General features: G+C 39.2%; 1 protein-coding gene across 1 annotated transcript in view; it reads right to left on the bottom strand.

Moving 5' to 3' along the window:
- LOC138092920 (NXPE family member 2-like) overlaps nucleotides 1-18,060 on the bottom strand; it is a 35,269-nt gene extending 17,209 nt beyond the window's left edge. Inside the window, exons 1-2 of the mRNA XM_068988984.1 lie at nucleotides 18,035-18,060; nucleotides 16,953-17,058 (exon numbers count right to left, since the gene is read on the bottom strand). Coding sequence (XP_068845085.1) covers nucleotides 16,953-17,058; nucleotides 18,035-18,060 — 132 coding nt within the window. The remainder of the gene's footprint in view (nucleotides 1-16,952; nucleotides 17,059-18,034) is intronic.
- Between the last annotated feature and the right edge of the window lie 4,180 nt (nucleotides 18,061-22,240).

The raw sequence follows: 22,240 nt of genomic DNA, 5'->3' as shown, positions 1-22,240 counted from the left end.
CTGACATAAATCACAGCAGGATCCTCTATGATCCACCTCCCAGAATACTGGAAATAAAAGCAAAAATAAACAAATGGGATCTAATTAAAATTAACAGCTTCTGTACAACAAAGGAAACTATAAGCAAGGTGAAAAGACAGCCTTCAGAATGGGAGAAAATAATAGCAAATGAAGCAACTGACAAACAACTAATCTCAAAAATATACAAGCAACTTATGCATCTCAATTCCAGAAAAATAAATGACCCAATCAAAAAATGGGCCAAAGAACTAAATAGACATTTTTCCAAAGAAGACATATGGATGGCTAACAAACACATGAAAAGATGCTCAACATCACTCATTATCAGAGAAATGCAAATCAAGACCACAATGAGGTACCATTTCACACCAGTCAGAATGGCTGCGATCCAAAAGTCTATAAGCAATAAGTGCTGGAGAGGGTGTGAAGAAAAGGGAACCCTCTTACACTGTTGGTGGGAATGCAAACTAGTACAGTCACTATGGAGAACAATGTGGAGATTCCTTTAAAAACTGGAAATAGAACTGCCTTATGACCCAGGAATCCCACTGCTGGACATACACACTGAGGAAACCAGAACTGAAAGAGACACGTGTACCCCAGTGTTCATCGCAGCACTGTTTATAATAGTCAGGACATGGAAGCAACCTAGATGTCCATCAGCAGATGAATGGATAAGAAAGCTGTGGTACATATATACAATGGAGTATTACTCAGCCATTAAAAAGAGTACATTTGAATCAGTTCTAATGAGGTGGATGAAACTGGAGCTGATTATAGTTTCCTTTGTTGGACTCTGTGGGAGAGGGAGAGGGTGGGATGATTTGGGAGAATGGCATTGAAACATGTATACTATCATGTAAGAAACGAATTGCCAGTCTAGGTTCGATACAGGATACAGGATGCTTGGGGTTGGTGCACTGGGATGACCCAGAGAGATGATATGGGGAGGGTGGTGGGAGGAGGGTTCAAGATTGGGAACTCATGTACACCCGTGGTGGATTCATGTCAATGTATGGCAAAACCAATACAGTATTGTAAAGTAAAAAAAAATAAATAAATAAAGAGCAAAAATAAAAAAGGCTTCCTGCGGGGGAAATGGGAATTGGGGTTTAGTGGTCACAGAGTTTCTATTTGGAGCAATAAAAATGTTTTAGAAATAGATAGTGGTGATGGTTGCATAATATAAATGTTATTAATGCCATCATGTTATACACATTAAAATTGTTAAAATGTTAAATTGTTAAAGTTTCATGTTATATTTGATCACAGTTTTTACAATTAATAATTTTAAAACCAATTGTAACCCCAAATCATTGAATTATATATTTTAAATGAGTGAGTAGTGTGTTATATGAGTTATACCCTAATAAAAATTTTCCCCCTTGAAGAATGAATGGCTTCACAGAGCTGATGACATATAGTTCTCAAAAGATAAGAGGAGGATTACCAGATAGAGAGGAGAAAAAAAGGCTTTTTAGGGAGAGCTCTTTCTTGCACTGAGATTTTTATCTTTGCAGAAAAGGACTATCTTTACTACATATCTCTAAACTGTGGCCATAGGTCCAGAACCATCAACCTTTCATCAAGAACAATCCTTTGAGTCAAGAAGGCAATTAGTGTCAAAAAAGAAAAGAAAAAAGAACAGAAAGTCTAACCTAAACATTAAAAGGACTTGGAGGAGCTCTGCTGCTAAGTTGCTTCAGTCGTGTTCGACTCTGTGCGATCCCATGATGGCAGCCCACCAGGCTCCCCTATCCCTGGGATTCTCTAGGCAAGAATACTGGAGTGGGTTGCCATTTCCTTCTCCAGTGCATGAAAGTGAAAAGTCGTGTCCGACTCTTCGCGACCCCATGGACTGCAGCCTACCAGGCTCCTCCATCCATGGGATTTTCCAGGCAAGAGTACTGGAGTGGGGTGCCATTGCCCTCTCCGGAGGAGCTCAGGGGAACAAACTAATAAGGAGAATCAGCCATCTTGGTTTCCTTCTTTCTGACAATGGTCTTCATTAATTTTAACTATTCAATCATGCTTCCTGATTTCTTTACAAAAACAAGTATCCAATAGTTCTTATGATATAAAGATCCCATAACAACTAAATAAAAGAAGAGTCTAGGCTAATAAATGATAAAGGTATTGTGGAAGATTTTGAAGAATTGGAACTAACTCTTCTTGGGACTTCCAGAGTGGACTTTCTATTGATTACTCAGGGTCAAAGTGTGTTTATTCATGGTTTTATTGGTGATGGCCTTTCTGATCAGTGTGGGGTGATAAATCATTGTAGTTCTGATTTGCATTTCTCAGATAATTAGTGATGTTGAGCATCTTTTTCATGGTGCTTTTCTGAATGTCTCTGAGGTACACTGTCACAGCTGAAGCAGTGTTGGGAGGCTGAAAAGTTGCTGCTAACATCTAGTGGGTAGAGGTCAAGGTGTATTATCTGCCAATGCACAGGACAGCCCCCAACAACAAATAATTACTGGCCCAGTTGAGAGTTCTACAATTGAGAGACCTGCCCCACAGAAAAATACCTAAGAGTAGGAATTATAAAGGTGTATGGTAAATGCCTCTTTAACTTTACCAGGAACAACCAAATTATTTTCTAGAACATATGTATTTTTTGACATTCTCACCAGCAATGAAAGTTCCATGTCTTTACCAGCAATTGAAATTGCAGGGTTTTCTTTTTTTTTTTTGTATTTTTTTTTGCCATTCTAGTAGCTACATAGGGTCAGCTCATCAGAGTTTTAATTTGGATTTCTTTAGTGGCAAATCACATGAATTATATATTTTTATTTTGTTTAGTTGCCATCCACTATATCTTTTTGGTGAAGGATCTATTCAAGTTTGGGGGCCTAATTTTTAGTTGAATTATTTGCTTTCTTACTGTTGAATTTTTTTTAGAGTTTTTTTAATACAATTGTCCCATGGACAATGTGGAGGTTGAGGGACCAACCCTCCACACAGTCAAAAATCCGAGTATAACTTATAGTCAGCTATACTTATACTATGTGTCAGTTATGCTAGAAGGATAACTCATAGTCGTTTCCAAACAGTAAATGCAACTCTTCCATACACTTGATTCCACATCCATGGATTCAGTCAGCGGCAGATCCTGTAGAACTGGCATGTTTATTGTTGAAAACAATCCACACGTAAGTGGACCTGTGCTGTTCAAACTCATGTTATTCAAGTGTTCACCGTATTTTATAGACACAAGTGCTGTGTTGAATGTATAATTTGCAAATATTTTCTCCCATTCAGTTCCTTGTCATTTCATTCTCTCAACAGTGTCTTTCACAAAGAAAAATGTTTTAATGAAGTCCCATATTATTATTTTTTTAATTTTATGGATCATGATTTTAGCATTATATCTAAGAAATCTGACTAACCACAGGAGGTTAAGATAATTTGCTTCCTTAAAACTGTTATGGGTTTATATTCAGATCTATGATCCACTTGAGTTAATTTTTGTATAATTTGTGGGGTTTAGGTTGATATTCATTTTATTACCATACAGATGGCTGATGATTCTAACCACATTATAAAACTATCATTTTTCCATTGAACTTCCTTTCTACATTCCTCAAAAGTCAAGTCACCTTACTTGTATGGCTACATTCCTGGACTTTCTATTCTGTTTTACTCACCTTTGTGTCTATTCCTTCATTAATTCTGTACTGTGTCAACTACTGTCTCTTTATAATGAGTCTTGAATCATTTTAGTGTGGCCTCCAACTCCATTCTTCTTTTTAAAACTTGCTTTGTCTGTGCTACTTCCTTTGCTTTCCCATGTAAATTTTAGAATTATCTTATTATCTAGATCAACAAAAATTCCTGTGAAGATTTTGTTTCAAATCGTGTTAAATCTATAGTTTGATGACAGTTATATTGAGTCTTCCAATCCATGAACACTGTATGTGTTCAACACTGTACGAACATTTTTATGTATATAATCTTTTCTCAGCATTTTAAAGTTTTCAGACTATAGATTCTGCCCTATTTTGTTAGAATTTTATCTCAGGATTTCATTTTTTAATCTCTTGTAAATGGCATTATGTGGATTGATGCTTTTGAACTGTGATGTTGGAGAAGACTCTTGAGAGTCCCTTGGACTGCAAGGAGATCCAACCAGTCCATCCTAAAGGATATCAGTCCTGAATATTCATTGGAGGGACTGATGCTGAAGCTGAAACTCTAATATTTTGGCCACCTGATGCAAAGAGCTGACTCGTTTGAATAGATCCTGATGCTGGGAAAGATTGAAGGCAGGAGGAGAAGGGGACGACAGAGGATGAGATGCTTGGATGGCATCCCAACTCAATGGACATGGGTTTGGGTGGACTCCAGGAGTTGGTGATGGACAGGGAGGCCTGGCATGCTGCAGTTCATGGGGTTGCAAAGAGTCGGACATAACTGAGTGACTGAACTGAACTGAAATAGCATTATGTGGGTTTTTATATCTGATTTTTCATTGCTAAAATTATGGTATATAGAAAAAACCTGAATTTTGTGTTACCCTTATAGCCTATGACCTTGATAAAATTACATAATAGTTCTGGGAGCATTTTTGTCAGTTCTTCAGGATTTTCTATGTGGACAATCAAGTCACCTGGGACAAATAGGGCAAATAGGTTCAGTTCTACTTCCTCATTTCCAATGTACATGTGCTTTACTTCCTTTTCCTTCTCTTGCTACAATGGTTAGCCCTTCCAGTATGATGTTAAACAGAAGTGGTGAAAATGGACATCCTTGCCTTCTTTACGATCTCAGGGATTAAGAATCCCTTTCACCACTAGGAATTATGTTAGCTCTATATTTGCTACAGATGTACTTTAAAGGGATAAAGAGGTTCTCTTTCATTTCTAGCTTGCTAAAAGTTTTGTCATAAATGACATGCGAATTTTGTCAAATTTTTTCTGTATAAATTGACATGATCAAATATTTTTTCTTCTGTAGCCTGTTGACATAGTTGGATATTTTAATTGATTTTTAAAAACATTAAACCAGCAATTGTATTCCTGGGATAAAATCCAGTTGGTTATGGTATATTATCCTTTTTGTATATTGCTAGATTTAATTTGTTAATATTTTGTTGAGGATATTTGCACCTGTGTTCATAAAGTATATTGGTCTGTTATTTTATTTCCTTATACTCTTTGGTTTGGGCATCGGTGTAATGTTGGCCTAATAACATAATTTTGTAGTTTTCCTTTCTCTTCTATCTTTTGGAAAAAAAGACTGTGTAAAATTAGTGTTATTTATTTTTTAAGTACGTGATAGAATTTTACCATGTAAAATGACTATCTGGGCCTAGATATTTCTTTTTCAGAAGAGTTTTAACTATTCAGAACATCTATTCTTGAGTGACTTTTGGTAGTTTATGGTCTTTAAGGTATTCATCCATTTTATCTAAGCTGTCAAATTTACATTCATAGAGTAGCTTGTGGTTTTCCATTATTATCTTTAAGGTCTGTAATTTCCTTAATAATGTCTCTTTTGCCAATTCTGGTATTGGTTAGTTATGCCTACTCTTTCTTTTTTCAATATCAGTTTGGCTTAAGTTTTATCAATTCTATTAATCATTTTAAAGAATCAACTTTTGTTCTATTGATTTTCTCCATTGTATTTGTTTCCAATTTTAATGATTTCTACTGTAATATTTATTATTTCCTTATTTCTGCTTTCTTTTTCTTGTTCTTTAAGGTGGAAATTAGATTATTGATTTGGTAACTTTCTTCTTTTTTTAAAATAACCACTTAATTTATAAATAAGTTATACATGAAAGAAAAAAAGTATAGTTGTTGAGTCTCGCATTGCTCTTTTTTCATTTATAAATTTCACTCTAAGTACTGCCTTAGCTGTACTAGAAACACAACAAATATTAATGTTATATTGCCATTTTTGTTTAGTTCAAAATGTTCTCTCATGTCCCTTGAAGCTTATTCTTTGATTCATGGATTATGCAGAATTGTGTCACTTAATTTCCAAATGCTGAGAGATTTACCAGTTATTGTTCTGTTACTGATCTCCAGTATAATGTCATTATGGTCAGAGAACAAACTTTGTGTAATTTCAGTCACTTTAAAGTCTATTAAGGTTTGTTTTATGACTTTAGATATGTTCTATTCAGTTAATTGTATTCTTTAGTTCTTCTATATTTTTGCTGTTTTAGATTTCTAGGGCTGCCATTACAAATTGTCACTAATTTGGTGGCTTAAAACAACATAAATTTATTCTCTCACAGTTATGGGGGCCAGAATTCTAAAATCAAGATGTCAACAGATATGATTCCTTCTGGGGGTTCTGAAGGAGAGTATACTCCATGCCTCTCTCCTAGCTTCTGGTGGATGCTAGCTGTCCTTGGCATTCTTGGCTTGCAGAAGCACCACTGCCATCTCTGCCATCAGATTCACTTCACCTTCCCCTTGTGCATCCTCTACCTTCTTCTCTTTTAAAAAGACACTTGTCATGGACTTTAGGGTCCACCCTAACCCAGGATGATTGCATCTCAAGATTAAAATCAAAAATACAATTATAGTTGCTAATCAGCTGACCTTATAATAGGGAATACTGAATTATATTGAATTATCTAGGTGGGCCAAATGTAACAAGGGTCCTCAAAAGTAAAACAGGGAAAAAAAAATAAAGGAGGAAGGCAAAGGAGGGAGGACCAGACAGCTGGCTAAGAAGAACTTGGCCCAAAGTTGCTGGCTTTCACTGATGAAGGAGCCAAGAAAAGCAGACAAATTCTAGAAGCTAGAAAAGGCAAGGACATGTACTCTCCCACAGAGTGTACAGAAAGGTGTACATACTGCCAACACCTTGATTTTAGCCCAGTTGAACCTCATTCTGGAATTTTGACCTCAAGAAACATAACATAAAATACATTTGTATCGTGTAAGCCACCAAGTTGGTGATAATATTTCACAACAGCAGTAGAAAACTAATACAATTATAACTACTGTCTTAAAGTTTTGATAACTTCAACAGCTATTTGTCTGAGTTAGTAACTTTGCTTATTCTCCTGAAAGTTATAGTTTTCCTGGTTCCTCATATGCTAAATTGTTTTGGCTCATATACTGGATATTTTAACTATTGTGCTATGAGATTCGGGTCTTGTTTAAACCTTAAAGATAATGTTGATTTTTTTTTAACCAGGCAATCAAACCTAGTTAGGTTAAAGCCATAAGTTCCAACCCACCTTTTACAAGCCCTAGTTTCAAGGTCTGTTCAGTTCTTTAAGCCTGTACTGTTTGAATCTGTCCCATGCTTCTAACATCCAGCAGCCACCCTGGGACCTGGGCAATGGTCCAGCCTGTAGTTCAATTCCCCCAAGCCTTTAGCATGCTATTTAGGGTAAGACTGACATGGGCTAACCTCCACTTTGGGGGATAATCCTTTTGAGCTTTGTCTTCTCTGCCCACTCTATGGAATCCCTACTTTTGGCCCTTCAGCCAGACAAATGGGGCAAGAAGAAGGTTTCTTAGCCTGCATGAGAAACTTAACATGTTTCCCTATAACTCCTGTAGCACCTGAATGAGGCAAGAACATTTGAACAAGGCCCGGTGGCTCAGTAGTAAAGAATCTGCCTGACAGGCAGGAGATGTGGGTTCGATCCCCGAGTCTGGCAGATCTTCCGGAGTAGGAAAATGGCACTCCAGCACTTTTGCCTGGGAAATCCCATGGACAAAGGACCCTTGGGGGGCTACCATCCATGGACTCACAAAGAACTGGGCACATCTTAGCTACTAAACAACAAAAACAACTGATAAAGGAAATCTAAGTACCACATGAGGATATACAGTTCGGGCAAGATTCGGTTTGTAATGAGATGTTTAATTTGAACAGTAGTATAGCAGTGAGGGAAAAAAACTATTTTTAGACAACTGTAAATTCACACATATATAATAATAACAATAGAATAAAGTAAATAAAAATACAATAGAATAAAACAAATAAAAAAATAAGAATAACAGAGAGACCTCATGTATCCTTTACCCAGTTTCAACAATAGCACCTTGTAAAACTGTAGTAAAATATCACAACCAGCATACATCTTGAATACAATCAAGATGGGGATCCCCTGGTGGCTCAGATATTAAAGAATCTGCCTGCAATACAGGAGACCTAGGTTGGATCCCAGGTCAGGAAATCCCCTGGAGAAGGGAATGGCTAACAACTCCAGTATTCTTGACTGAAGAATTGATGGGCAGAGGAGCCTGGCAGGCTACAGTCATGGGTCACAAAGAGTAGGACATGACTGAGAGACTAACACTCAGATAATCAAGATACAGAATATTTCCATCACCATCTGCTGCCTTCATATAGCCCTTTACAGTTACACATTGTTCCTCCCATTCCCACCCCTTCTTAATCCATTATCCTCTGTTCTCCCTTCTTCCATTGTTTGAAGAATATTATGTAGTGAAATCACATAATATATGAGCCATAAATATGAGCTAGGGAAAACAATTTTGTGCCTGACCCTTAAAATGAGTCATAGAAAGGGAAATGTCTCTTTAAGATAGTAGTAGTAGGGCGGGGATCAGAATTCAGTGCTCAATTTCTCCTACCCAGTTGCCTCATTCCTTTAAGAACCTGTTTCAAAGATACTTATTTCAAATATAAATATTAGGGATATATATTTTTTTCAAGTATATATTAGAGATAAATACAGAGTAAATACAAATGCATATTAAATATAAATACTTAGTTTAAATGCATTTATATTTCCCATATATAAGCCCTAATACATACTGTATTTTTTGGAGTATGTCTTAGAGTCTTCTAAGACATATCTAACCAAATTTCACTAATGTCACTACATAATCCTCTTATCATCCATCATGTTCTAATAATTGGTAGCTTCTATTCAACTCATTGACTGAAAATTTTGAAGAAATTGGCTTATAGTCTTCATCATTAAAAATCCTGATAACCTCCAAGCAGCCCTCAACATCCAGGAGGCAACTCCTCCAATAACTGAATTTTTTTTCCCTAAACTTTAAAAATCTAAAAAAGTCATCAGGGACTTCCTGGTGGTCCAGTGGCTAAGACTCCTTTCTCCCAATGCAGGGGCGTAGATTCGATCACTGGTCAGGGAACTAAATCCAAGATCCTGCATGCCACAACGAAGACCCGGTACAGCCAAATAAATAAATAAATAGATTTTAAAAAATTCTTATTTAAAGAAAAGATCCAGGGCTTCCCTGGTGGTTCAGTAGTAAAGAATCCACCCACCAATGCAGGAGACACGGGTTTGATCCCTGTTTCAGGAAGATCCCACATGCCGCAGGGCAACTTAGCCTGTGTGCCACAACTAAGCCTGTGCCCTAGAGCCCAGGGAGCTGCAGCTACTGAGCCCTCACACCACAGCTCCTGAAATCCACACGTCCCAGAGCCCATGCTCAGCAAGAAGAGAAGCCACCACAATGAGAAGCCCATGTACTGCAACTGGAGTGCAGCCCCCACTCACCTCAGCTAGAGAAAAGCCCACACAGTAACAAAAACCCAGTGCAGCCAAAAATAAATACATTAATTAATTTAAAAAATTTTAATCCAAATAAATTTTTTAAAGTAGTCATATAGCAATTCAACTTTCTGTTACCCTTCCCTATTTAATTGGACCCACATTTTTTCCCTCTACTCCCTATTTACTTCTGTTAACTTCTTTACATAAGGATTTAAATGTATTCACTTATCTCCCATATTATACAAAGAACTGCTATACGAAAACTTTTGCTTATTCCCTAAACCTACCCAGTTAAACTTCTCGGGAGTTCTTATCAGTCTCTTTCTCTCTTCCCACTCACTTCACAGACCGGTGCTTGTTTTGTTCCTTAGGGCAATAGCTTTAGCAACATTTTTTTTTCTTTTCTTAAATTTTTATTGGGGTATAGTAGATTTACATTGTGTTAGTTTCAGGTGTACAGCAAACTGAATCAGTTATACATATACATATATCCAGAGCTGACTCATTTGAAAAGACCCTGATGCTGGGAAAGATTGAGGGCAGGAGGAGAAGGGGACGACAGAGGATGAAATGGTTGGATGGTATCATGGAAATGAGTTTGGGTAAACTCCGAGAGTTGGTGATGGACAGGGAGGCCTGGAGTGCTGCAGTTCACGGGGTCACAAAGAGTCGGGCATGACTGAGTGACTGAACTGAACTGAACTCTTTCTTAGATTCTTTTCCCATATAGGCCATTACAGAGTATTGAGTAGAGTTCCTTGCACTGTATAGTAGGTCCTTTCTCTTTCACTCTGTAGCTCACCCAAGGAATTGTCACCCACATCAATAGGCTAAGCTGTCATTTATATTCTGATGATTCTTAAATCCATTTTTCTAAACCACACCTTTCTTAGCTTCAGATTTGTATATTCAAGTCTACTGAAGCAACATCTCCATTTAGATGACCTAAAAGCACCTCCAACATAGACTGTTCATATCTAAACTTGTCTTTTTTCTTCCAAAACTATTTCTCTTACTCTATTCTATACTTCAATGAATGGCATCACGAGCCAGGCAGTTGTACATATCTGGAATAATTCCTACTTAATTCCACATCCTCACCCCTGCTCCACAGTCAATTTATTCCTGTCAATTCTAACTCAAATTTCTTGACTTTTTTCCATCCTCATTGTTATACCTTATTTCAGGTCACCATTATACCTCACTAAGACCACTGAGCAGTCCTTATTTTGTAATTTAAAGAAATTTATTTGTTAAGCACCTACTATGTGCCAACCACTGTTCTGGGCACTTGGGATATACCAACAAATAAATAATGATAAAAATCCTTCTCTTATGGAGGTCACCTTACAGCAGGCCAAGAGAGATAATAATCAATGAACAGAGTAAATAAGTAAATTATATAGTATTTTAGAAAGTCAAAAGTATTATCATTATTTTTTAAAGTCAGAGTAAGGGAAATGCTAAGTGGTGGGGTAGGGGCCGTTTCTAGTGCTAAATAAAGATGACATTTGAGCAAAGACCTAAAGGCAAAGCATTAGCTACATGAAAACTTGGAGGAAGAATGAGCAGAGGAATCAACCAGTGCAAGAATACCTTGGCCCAGGTTTTCTAAATCCTTTCATAAAACCGCCTGACTAAGACACTGAGCCAGGAAATCTGAACCCCACCATGTTTCCCCTGAAGTTGGGAGCATGGCATTTTTCTTTTAGAAATACAATCTCAGGATCTTGAACACAAAGATTATGTCCTATATTTCTGTATCCCTAATACCCAGTTCAGCCCTGACACACAATCTATACCCAACAAAGGTTTGTTGAATGAATGATTGGATCAGGCTGAGACCAGAGGCAGGGAAATTAATGAGAGGACTATTTCAACACCATAGATGAGAAATGACAAAGGACTTGACTAAATCAAGACCCTGGGGATGGAGATAGAAGGATAGATATGAAAGAAACAGGAGGTAGAGTTTAGGAGATTAGTGACTGATTGCTTGTGGAGAGAGAATTGGTTTAGTTGACTAATGGGCTGAGGCAACATAGGAGACATAGGAGAAATGCAGAGAATTTGTTTCCATATGATTCTGTTTTGCCAAGAAGGGAGGCGAGGAAGAAGATAACCTCTGCATGCTTTGCTCTGTGTTGGTAACACTAGTGAAACTGAGGTGGAGATAACCGAGGAATGAATTCAAGAGTGAGGCACAGAAAAGATCTCAGATCTGGAAATACGAAGGCAGTGATTCTAAAAACTTCAGTGAGTGTGAGAATCATCTGGGGGGCTTGTTGAAACTTTATCATTTTGTTCATTTTATTGGGGTACAGTTGATTTACAATGTTGTATTCGTTTTCTGGTATAAAGTGATTCAGCTATTTACATATATGTGTATATATATTCTTTTTCAGATTCTTTTTCATTATAGGTTATTACAAAATATTGAGTAAAGTTCCCTGTTCTATACAGTAAGTCCTGTTGTTTTTCTATTTTTTCTGGGGGGGGGGGGTGGTGCTGTGCTGCACAGCATGTGGTATCTTTAGCTCCCCAAGCAGAAATCAGTTCCCCTGCTGTGGAATCAGAGTCTGAACCACTGGATCACCAAGGTCCCTCTATTTTATATACAGTAGTGTGTATCTGTTAATCCTAAACTCCTAATTTACCCCTCTCCCATCCCTACTTTCCCTTTAGTAACCATGAGATTGTTTTCTATGTTTGTGAGTCTACTTCTGTTCTGAAAATAACTTCACTCGTATCATTTATTATATTCCACAAATAAGTGATATACAACATTTGTCTTTCTCTGACTTGCTGAAGTGAACTTAGTATGATCAGCTCTAGGTCCATCCATGTTGCTGCAAATGGCATTATTTCATTCTTTTCTATGGCTGAGTAATATCCCACTGAGTATGTATCCCACATCTTCTTTATCCATTCCTCTGTTGATGGACACTTACGTTGCTTCCATGTCTTGGCTGTTGTAAATAGTGCTGTTATGAATATTGGTGTACTTGTATCTTTTCTGATTAGATTTTTCAAAACTTCATTTTAGGCTCAAGTCCAGAGATTTGTTTTTAGCAGCTTTGGAGTAGGGCTCAGGGATCTGCATTTTACACACTCATGCACAAACATGGGCATTTCAGTGCAGATTGTCCAGGCCTCACTTAGAGACACAAATATTTGTGGATGGCACCTGACCATATGAATTAAAGGGTACAAGCATGAACAAGAAGAAGATTGATGGAAGAAATCTAGAAAACACATACTTACAGAAAGGGTTCACAGAGAGGAAGTTTCTGAGCTGTGGTTTGAGAACTCTACAGTTTACCAGTTTCCATCATTGTCCAAATGTCCTAGATTTGTGGTCCTTCTTATTTGGAGGTGAGGGTCTGTATTAGACAAAGGTGGAATAGATACTTTGAAAAGAAACTGGGCTCAAATTTAGAAGAAGCATGAATGGTTAAGGAGTTGATCTCTTCAGCACTGCCCTCTGAAAGTTTTTGATCAGGACGAGAAGATGATGAAAACAGAATTTTTGAAAGATCAGATTTGTACTGAATGGTTGAAAAGAGGAAAATGTAAAGCAAAATCAGTTTTTAAAAAAGACTGAGGAAAAAGAAAATCAAGAAATATGAACTGAACTGTGTAAAGAATTGCGACGGACCGTGCAGAAGTGCCGCCGAGAGGAGCTACCTCACGCCCAAGGTCAGGTGCGGCGACCGAGAGCGCCAGGCTGCGCCGGTGCATGACGGCCGAGAGGAGATATTCCACGTTCAAAGTCAGGAGGGGCGACCTCGTCCAAGGTAAGGAGCAACTGTAAAGAGATACCCTACATCCAAGGTAAGAGAAATCCAAGTAAGACAGTAGTTGTTGCAAGAGGGCATCAGAGGGCAGACACACTGAAACAATAATCACAGAAAACGAGCCAATCTGATCACATGGACCACAGCCTTGTCTAACTCAATGAAACTAAGCCATGCCATGTGGGGCCACCCAAGACAGGTGGGTCATGGTGGAGAGGTCTGACGGAATGTGGTCCACTGGAGAAGGGAATGGCAAACCACTTCAAAAATTCTTGCCTTGAGGACCCCATGAGCAGTATGAAAAGGCAAAATGATAGGATACTGAAAGAGGAACTCCCCAGGTCGGTAGGTGTCCAATATGCTACTGGAGATCAGTGGAGAAATAACTCCAGAAAGAATGAAGGGATGGAGCCAAAGCAAAAACAATACCCAGCTGTGGATGGGACTGATGATAGAAGCAAGCTCCAATGCTGTAAAGAGCAATATTGCATAGGAACCTGGAATATTAGGTCCATGAATCAAGGCAAATTGGAAGTGGTCAAACAGGAGATGGCAAGAGTGAACGTCGACATTCTAGGAATCAGTGACAAAAATGGACTGGAATGGGTGAATTTAACTCAGATGACCATTATATCTACTACTGTGGGCAGGAATCCCTCAGAAGAAATGGAGTGGCCATCATGGTCAACAAGAGTCTGAAATGCAGTACTTGGATGCAATCTCAAAAATGACAGAATGATCTCTGTTCATTTCCAAGGCAAACCATTCAATACCATGGTGATCCAAGCCTATGCCCCAACCAGTAAGGCTGAAGAAGCTGAAGTTGAATGGTTCTATGAAGACCTACAAGACCTTTTAGAACTAACACCCAAAAAAGATGTCCTTTTCATTATAGGGGACTGGAATGCAAAAGTAGGAAATCAAGAAACACCTGGAGTAACAGGCAAATTTGGCCTTGGAGCACAGAATGAAGCAGGGCAAAGGCTAATAGAGTTCTGCCAAGAGAACGCACTGGTCATAGCAAACACCCTCTTCCAACAACACAAGAGAAGACTCTACACATGGACATCACCAGATAGTCAACACCAAAATCAGATTTATTATATTCTTTGCATCCAAAGATGGAGAAGCTCTACACAGTCAGCAAAAACAAGACTGGGAGCTGACTGTGGCTCAGATCATGAACTCCTTATAACCAAATTCAGACTTAAATTGAAGAAAGTAGGGAAAACCAATAGACCATTCAGGTATGACCTAAATCAAACCCCTTATGATTATGCAGTGGAAGTGAGAAATAGATTTAAGGGACTAGATCTGATAGAGTACCTGAAGAACTATGGATGGAGGTTTGTGACATTGTACAGGAGACAGGGATCAAAACCATCCCCAAGAAAAAGAAATGTAAAAAAACAAAATGGCTGCCTGAGGAGGCCTTACAAGTAGCTGTGAAAAGAAGAGAAGTGAAAAGCAAAGGAGAAAAGGAAAGATATAAGCATCTGAATGCAGAGTTCCAAAGAATAGCAAGAAGAGATAAGAAATCCTTCCTCAGCAATCAATGCAAAGAAATAGAGGAAAACAACAGAATGGGAAAGACTAGAGATCTCTTCAAGAAAATTAGAGATACCAAGGGAACATTTCATGCAAAGATGGGCTTGACAAAGGACAGAAATGGTATGGACCTAACAGAAGCAGAAGATATTAAGAAGAGGTGGCAAGAATACACAGAAGAACTATACAAAAAACGATCTTCAAGACCAAGATAATCACAATGGTGTGATCAGTCACCTGGAGCCAGACATCCTGGAATGTGAAGTCAAGTGGGCCTTAGAAAGCATCACTACAAACAAAGCTAGTGGAGGTGATGGAATTCCAGTAGAGCTATTTCAAATCCTGAAAGATGATGTTGTGAAAGTGCTGCACTTAATATGCCAGCAAATTTGGAAAACTTAGCAGTGGCCACCGGACTGGAAAAGATCAGTTTTCATTCCAATCGCAAAGAAAGGCAATGCCAAAGAATGCTCAAACTACCACACAATTGCACTCATCTCAGATGCTAGTAAAGTAATGCTCAAAATTCTCCAAGCCAGGCTTCAGCAATACGTGAACCATGAATTTCCAGATGTTCAAGCTAGATTTAGAAAAGGCAGAGGAACCAGAGATCAAATTGCCAACATCCACTGGATCATGGAAAAAATTAAGAGAGTTCCAGAAAAACATCTATTTCTGCTTTATTGACTATGCCAAAGCCTTTGACTGTATGGATCACAATCAACTGTGGAAAATTCTGAAAGAGAGGGGAATACCAGACCACCTGACCTGCCTCTTGAGAAACCTATATTCAGGTCAGCAAGCAACAGTTAGAACTGGACATGGAACAACAGACTGGTTTCAAATAGGAAAAGGAATATGTCAAGGCTGTATATTGTCACCCTGCATATTACATTATATGCAGAGTACATCATGAGAAACACAGGGCTGGAAGAAGCACAAGCTGGAATCAAGATTGCCGGGAGAAATATCAATAACCTCAGATATGCAGATGACATCACCCTTGTGGTAGAAAGTGAAGAAGAACTAAAAAGCCTCTTGACAAAAGTGAAAGAGGAGAGTGAAAAAGTTGGCTTAAAGCTCAACATTCAGAAAACGAAGATCATGGCATCTGGTCCCATCTCTTCATGGGAAATAGATGGGGAAACAGTGGAAACAGTGTCAGACTTTATTTTTTGGGGCTCCAAAATCATTGCAGATAGTGATTGCAGCCATGAAATTAAAAGACACTTACTCCTTGGAAGAAAAGTTATAACCAACCTAGATAGTATATTCAAAAGCAGAGGCATTACTTTGCCAACAAAGGTCCATCTAGGCAAGGCTATGGTTTTTCCAGTGGTCATGTTTGGATGTGAGAGTTGGACTGTGAAGAAAGCTGAGTGCCAAAGAATTGATGCTTTTGAACTGTGGTGCTGGAGAAGACTCTTGAGAGTCCTTTGGACTGCACGGAGATCCAACCAGTCCATCCTAAAGGAGACCAGTCCTGGGTGTTCATTGCAAGGAATGACACTGAGGCCAAAACTCCAGTGCTTTCGCCACCTGATGCGAAGAGTTGACTAATTAGAATAGACCCTGATGCTGTAAGGGATTGGGGGCAGGAGAAGAAGGGGACGACAGAGGATGAGATGGCTGGATGCCATCACTGACTCAATGCACATAACACATGAGTTTCAATGAACTCTGGGTGTTGGTGATGGACATGGAGGCCTGATGTGCTGTGATTCATAGGGTCGGAAACGTCGGACACAACTGAGTGACTGAACTGAACTGATGTAAAGAATTTTAAAAAATAAAACTGAAAAAGGGAAGGGCTGACACGGAGATTTAATTGGATTGGAGGCTCCGAGGCCAAGGTTGGCGAAAATGCTTAGGCAGGATGGTTAGTAGTGTCAAACACCACATAGAGGCTGCAATCTACCTGTCGCTCAAAAAATAATAATAATTATAGAATGCATATTGTCAAAGGAATTACTGATGAACAAAGGATCCTCTCAGCCACATCTATTGCTAAGATTACATGCTTTTCACATTTAATTCTTGCGTTAATCACAGTGAACATTTCAAGTCATTGTGACCTTTTCCGAAATTCTGAAAAAGGAAACAGTACCTACCTTTGTGTGGTCTTTGAGAGAGAAGTAAATGACCCAGGAAGCTAATATAAACATCCACATCAGCAGTAATTTATGAGCTATGGCCTTTGGAAACAAAGTGAAGAGCCTGTAAGAGAGGACAGGAAAAATAATCGCATGTTGAATCAAATAAACATGGCATTGCTCTGCATATAGCTTCCTCCTCAGTACTTTTTCAGAACAGGTTATGTCTAGACAGCTGCCCTCTTCTGGGTTTCCAGGATGTTCCATCATAGGTTCTATTAGAAATCAGAAACAGTTGTCCTCCCCAAAGTAAAGAACTGAACTGGGTGAAGCAGGAAAGAACTCCTGGTTCCTAACTCTCAGATGAACTTTTTCATTTGAGTCATATCAGGGCTGTCGCATTAACGGCTCAGCAGGTGTAGCAAGGTTTTATAGCTGTTTACCCTAAAAAACAGGGTTTTTTTTCTGGTGCCCTCTAATGAATTCTGGTCTTTAAATCTCTCTCAGACACACACACACACACGCACGCACACACACGCATATATGCATTATCTGGTATCCTCTCTCGGAGGCTTCCTTCTAAATCTCCCCTTTGCTTTCTTAGGCAGCTTATTTCCAGCTCAGGTTTTTAATTGCCTCATGTTGAAGTAGTTGAGAAACATTGCCATAAAGGGCAAGAGTATATTCTTTAGAGAAGGTTACTGTTGAGTGGCCAGAATTTTAGTTTGTATGGCAAACACAGAATACCAAAAGTATGTGGCAAAGAGCTAAATTATGGCAGCATTTCCCAAACTTCTTTTGCCTGAGACACACAGTAAGATCATATCAAATCTCATTTCAGGGCACTCACACATGCATACACATCACAACACAAGTTTCATAAACAATCCTTATTCTTACTGCATGCAGTATACTATGGTATTTTCTAGTTATTATATTTAATTCTATGTGACTATTTCAATTTTAAAGTATTTTTTCATGCCTCAATAAAAACTCATTTTTATCCCCTATGGGGTTGCGCCATTTGAAAATCACTGACGGGTCTATGGTTCTCCCTCCTGTTTCTGCCATTAAACCTACAAATAAGAGTTGGACGGTACCTATGAATGAATGTCTTCTCCATCATATTCTCATATTCTCTCACAGGAATTACAGCTGTCCAGACTTTCTTCGGATAAAGCAGTCTTTGCATTTATTTCGGGACTGGAGTTTGCCTATAAGCTTCATTGATCACAAGCTGAAATGCCATTGGTGGCTCAAGCGTGCCTTGTTGGATCACAGCCCTGCCCCTGCTCACTTCACAGAGCCAGAGAAAGAAGCCAGGAGGAGGAGGAAATTCATTTTAGAAAACAGACACATCTAATCCCAGCCCATGGTCACCTTTTATTGTAGTCTTACACTTTCTACATATTTACATACTTACATAGTGAATTTCCCTTGCTTATGCCCTCATTTCCCTGTCACGTGGAATTAGTTACTTCCACAATAGCAGAAGTATCTGAAAAACTGGAAAGAAGGCAAACAGTCTTTGACCACAGTTGCTGAATGACTAAGATTTGATTTGACTGGTTCTTCTCAATATTCAGGTTGTATTCTTTGTAAACTCCTCCCCTTGCTCTAAGCAACTACGTCGATTGAGCACTCCAACAATGGTGATCTAAATTAAATCTCAGGCCATAAGAGAAGGAGGCATAGGTCTAAATCCCACCGCACCCTGTCTGTAACAGGATAGGAGAGCATCCAAAAGAGAAAATCCTATAGGCAGAGTCCACAGAATGGACTCCATGCTAAAATTCTATTGGCAAAGAGTCAGACACGTCTGAGCGACTGAGTATGCATGCACACTTGCATGAAGATAACTGTAGAGACGTATATCTGGGTAGAGATGTGTATATAGTTGTTGTTCCTTAGGCACTAAGTCGTGTCTGACTCTGCAACCCTATGACTGTAGCCCACCAGGCTCCTCTGTCCATGGGATTTCCTGGGCAAGAATACTGGAGTGGATTGCCATTTCCTTCTCCAAGAGATCTTCCCAAACCAGGGGTTGAACCCGGGTCTCCTGCACTTGCAGGTGGATTCTTTACCATTGAACCACCAGGGAAGCCCATATATAGACAGACATATGTTTATTTCACACACATGCTATAATGTACACATAACATTTGTGTGTTTGCATCTGTATTAATCTATACCTATAACTGTATGGATATCAGGACTGTGGTCACAGCATGTAGGAGATTGGCACAGAGATTGAGTAGATAATTTCTAAAGGCATATATTGAAAGAAAAGAGATCTAGATCCTGCCAATCCTTCCCTGCCCCTTCTAAGGCATATTTCTGTTTATTGCCTTGTACTACTCAAACTGTGACAATGATAATAGTGGGTCCAGGATTCTTAAAGTAAACCCTAACAGCCTTCTCTCATGTAGAAATAAGTGAAAACACTTGGCTTCCTAAATTTTTGATGATAAATGTATGCTCTGAGCCACAGCATAATTACCACAGTCCCTTAGATAATAGCATAGTAAACGGACAAATGCTTTGTACCTCTAAAATATGTAATTAACTCATTTTGTTTATATAAGAGTTGCTGAGCTAGTTGGGACAGTTACTACCACCCTGAGACACAGAGAGGAGCTACAAAACTGGCCTCAGGTCACCGCGTCAGCAACTGAGCTGAAGTTAGAGCTGAGGCCAAGCTAGCTGAGGCCAAGCTGGCTGAGGCTAGCCTCTGAGCTAAGGCTAGAGCTCCCAGCCCGTGACTTGTGTAAGCCCAAAGTCCACAGGAATGGGTGTGGTGGGATCAGGGTGTGTCTCCACATCACGGAGACCAATTTGAAAGGAAATAAGTGTAATGAAGGAGAACTATTTTTGGTTGGTTGAAATAACAAAGCCTTGGCTTTTGCTTCTCAAATTAAAATTACTTTGCCCAATGGCAGGGATAGTATGAAGCCACATTCGATGGGAAGAGGGTACTTACATACTTCAAAAGTACACTTTTCCTATAGTGTTAATTTTACTCAATGATTTGGTGGGTGAGGGGGGATTAAAAATGTTCAATTGGAAAATAACTTAGACAATTTTGTCAATTTAAACTTTAGCATACCCCAAGGGAAATGCAACATTAGCATAAAAAGAAAAGATGGCCAAGGAATCTTAGCCCCATAGTGGGGTCTTTTTTAGTCACATCCAGAAGCCCCAGAAGCTTAAAGTCCCTTCTAGTCTGCTTTTGGAATACATTCACAGAGAAATTTGAGCTAAACGCAGAAAAACTCACCTGGCAAACACTCAGGAAACTATGACAATGTGTCAGCGTGTTGCCAGCACCCTTGTGGGAGGAGCGGCCTTGACCTCATAAACACAAACATCCAGCCTGGCAACAGTGGGAGAAGGAGGTGAACATTTGCCCTCAGCAGAACATTAAGAACCCATTCCTGACATTTCCATCCATTTGGACAGACCTTAATGATTTTTAATAGAAAGGTACCCAGTCTCCTCAACTTCTTCCTGTTCGAGAAGGCCTGGCTTGGTGTGGTGCTGCCTAGACGATGTAGGTAAGCTTCTCTGATTCTGGGGTTCAGTATTAGAAAGGCCACTTATATAAGCCACCTTCTCCAATTCCAGCTTTCTTATAAGTAACAGTGAATTTGGGGGTGGGGCAATGTTTTCCATTTGCTTTTTTCTAATTCCTCAACTCAACTGTGTGCCATCAATTACATGACGCTGATACACCTTCTTATTTAATACTTTTTAAAATATTTATTTATTTCCTTGGCTGTACAGAGTTTTCACTGAAGCACACCAGATCTTTCATCTTTGTTGCAGTACCTGAGATCTTTTTTAGTTGCGGTATGTGGGATCTTTAGTTGTGGCATGTGAACTCTCAGTTGAGGCAATGGGATCTAGTTCCCTGATCAGAGATCAAACCCAGATCCCCTGAACTGGGAGTATGGAGTCTTAGCCACTGCACCACCAGGAAAGTTCCTTCATTTCATTCTTATAAACTTGGGAGAGTTAGAAAGCATCATCCCCAATACATAGATGGAGAAACAAGGCTCAGAAAAATTAAATAACGTGCATTTTCTTGCATAAGCCCATGTCTAGGTCTGAGTCTGACTCAAGGGAGGAGTAGAAACTGTGGTCATGGATCATATCTGATCTGTGGCCTGTTTTTGTAAGTAAAGTGTTCCCTGGAAGACAGCCATTCCTATTTGCTTACATATTGTCTAGGACTGCTTTTCCCCTGAAACAGCAGATTTGAGTAATTGTGATAGACAGCATGTGACCCAAAAGGCTAAAATTTTTGCTATCTGGCCATTGACAGGAAAACTTGCCTTTGATCTTGGGTCTAAGCAGTCTAATAACTTATTAGATTAGTAAGAGTGAAAAATCCAGGAGGCTACAGGAAGAAAAGGAGGATGTACTCACTAAGAGGAGTGGTGAGGTGGCAGAGAAATTACAGCTAATGACAAGCTGTAATGTATGCCCATGGGTCTGATTCTCTAAAGTGGTGAAAAGGGGAAGAAGATCACTGGATTGAAAAGGCAAGAAAGTATGAGGGTTTAGATGTCAGATGTGTCATCCAGATGACTATTGAAAACACGTGGAATGAAAGCAAAATTTAGGGTGGAAAGAAGGTCATGAACTCAGTACTAAACTCAATTACAATGTAAGGGAAAGATTGACAGATGTCAAATAAAGGAGGGTGTGATGGGTATTAGCAGAAGAGAATGATCCTCAAAAATGAGGGGGAATTCTACAGAAGAAAATGGAGATTTAATTGTTTGAGCAGCTCTGTTGATGGCAACCCTCGCTTTCTACTGGCTCCTTGCCACTTACACTGAAATACCTAGTACCCATTAGTCACCTAAGGCCATCACAGGTCATAGTGATCTACTGGCTGAAAGTGCCCTTTTGTATCACTAACAAATTTCTGTATGTGTGTGTGTGTGTAGTCACTCAGTTGTATCCAACTCTGCAATCCTCTGGACTGCAGACCACCAAACTCTTTTGTCCATGGGATTCTCCAGGCAAGAATACTGGAGTGGGTTGCCATGACCTCCTCCAGGGGATCTTCCTGATTCAGGAATCGAACCCATGTCTCCTGTGTCTCCTGCATTGCAGGTGGACTCTTTACCTGCTGAGCCATCAGGGAAGCCCTATAAATTTCTAGGCGTTTTTATTTGAATTGCTGTTAAAGGCTGCTTGCATATCTTGGCTATTGTAAATAGTGCTATAATTTTGAAGCGGCATCTACAAGAAGATTCTTTACCACTGAGCCACCAGGGAAGCCCCATAGTGGAATA

The sequence above is a fragment of the Capricornis sumatraensis genome, chromosome 16 (genome assembly GCF_032405125.1).
Source record: "Capricornis sumatraensis isolate serow.1 chromosome 16, serow.2, whole genome shotgun sequence".
Lineage (NCBI taxonomy): Eukaryota > Metazoa > Chordata > Mammalia > Artiodactyla > Bovidae > Capricornis > Capricornis sumatraensis.
Note: the sequence above shows the minus strand (reverse complement) of the source record. Positions and strands in the feature narration are given on the sequence as shown.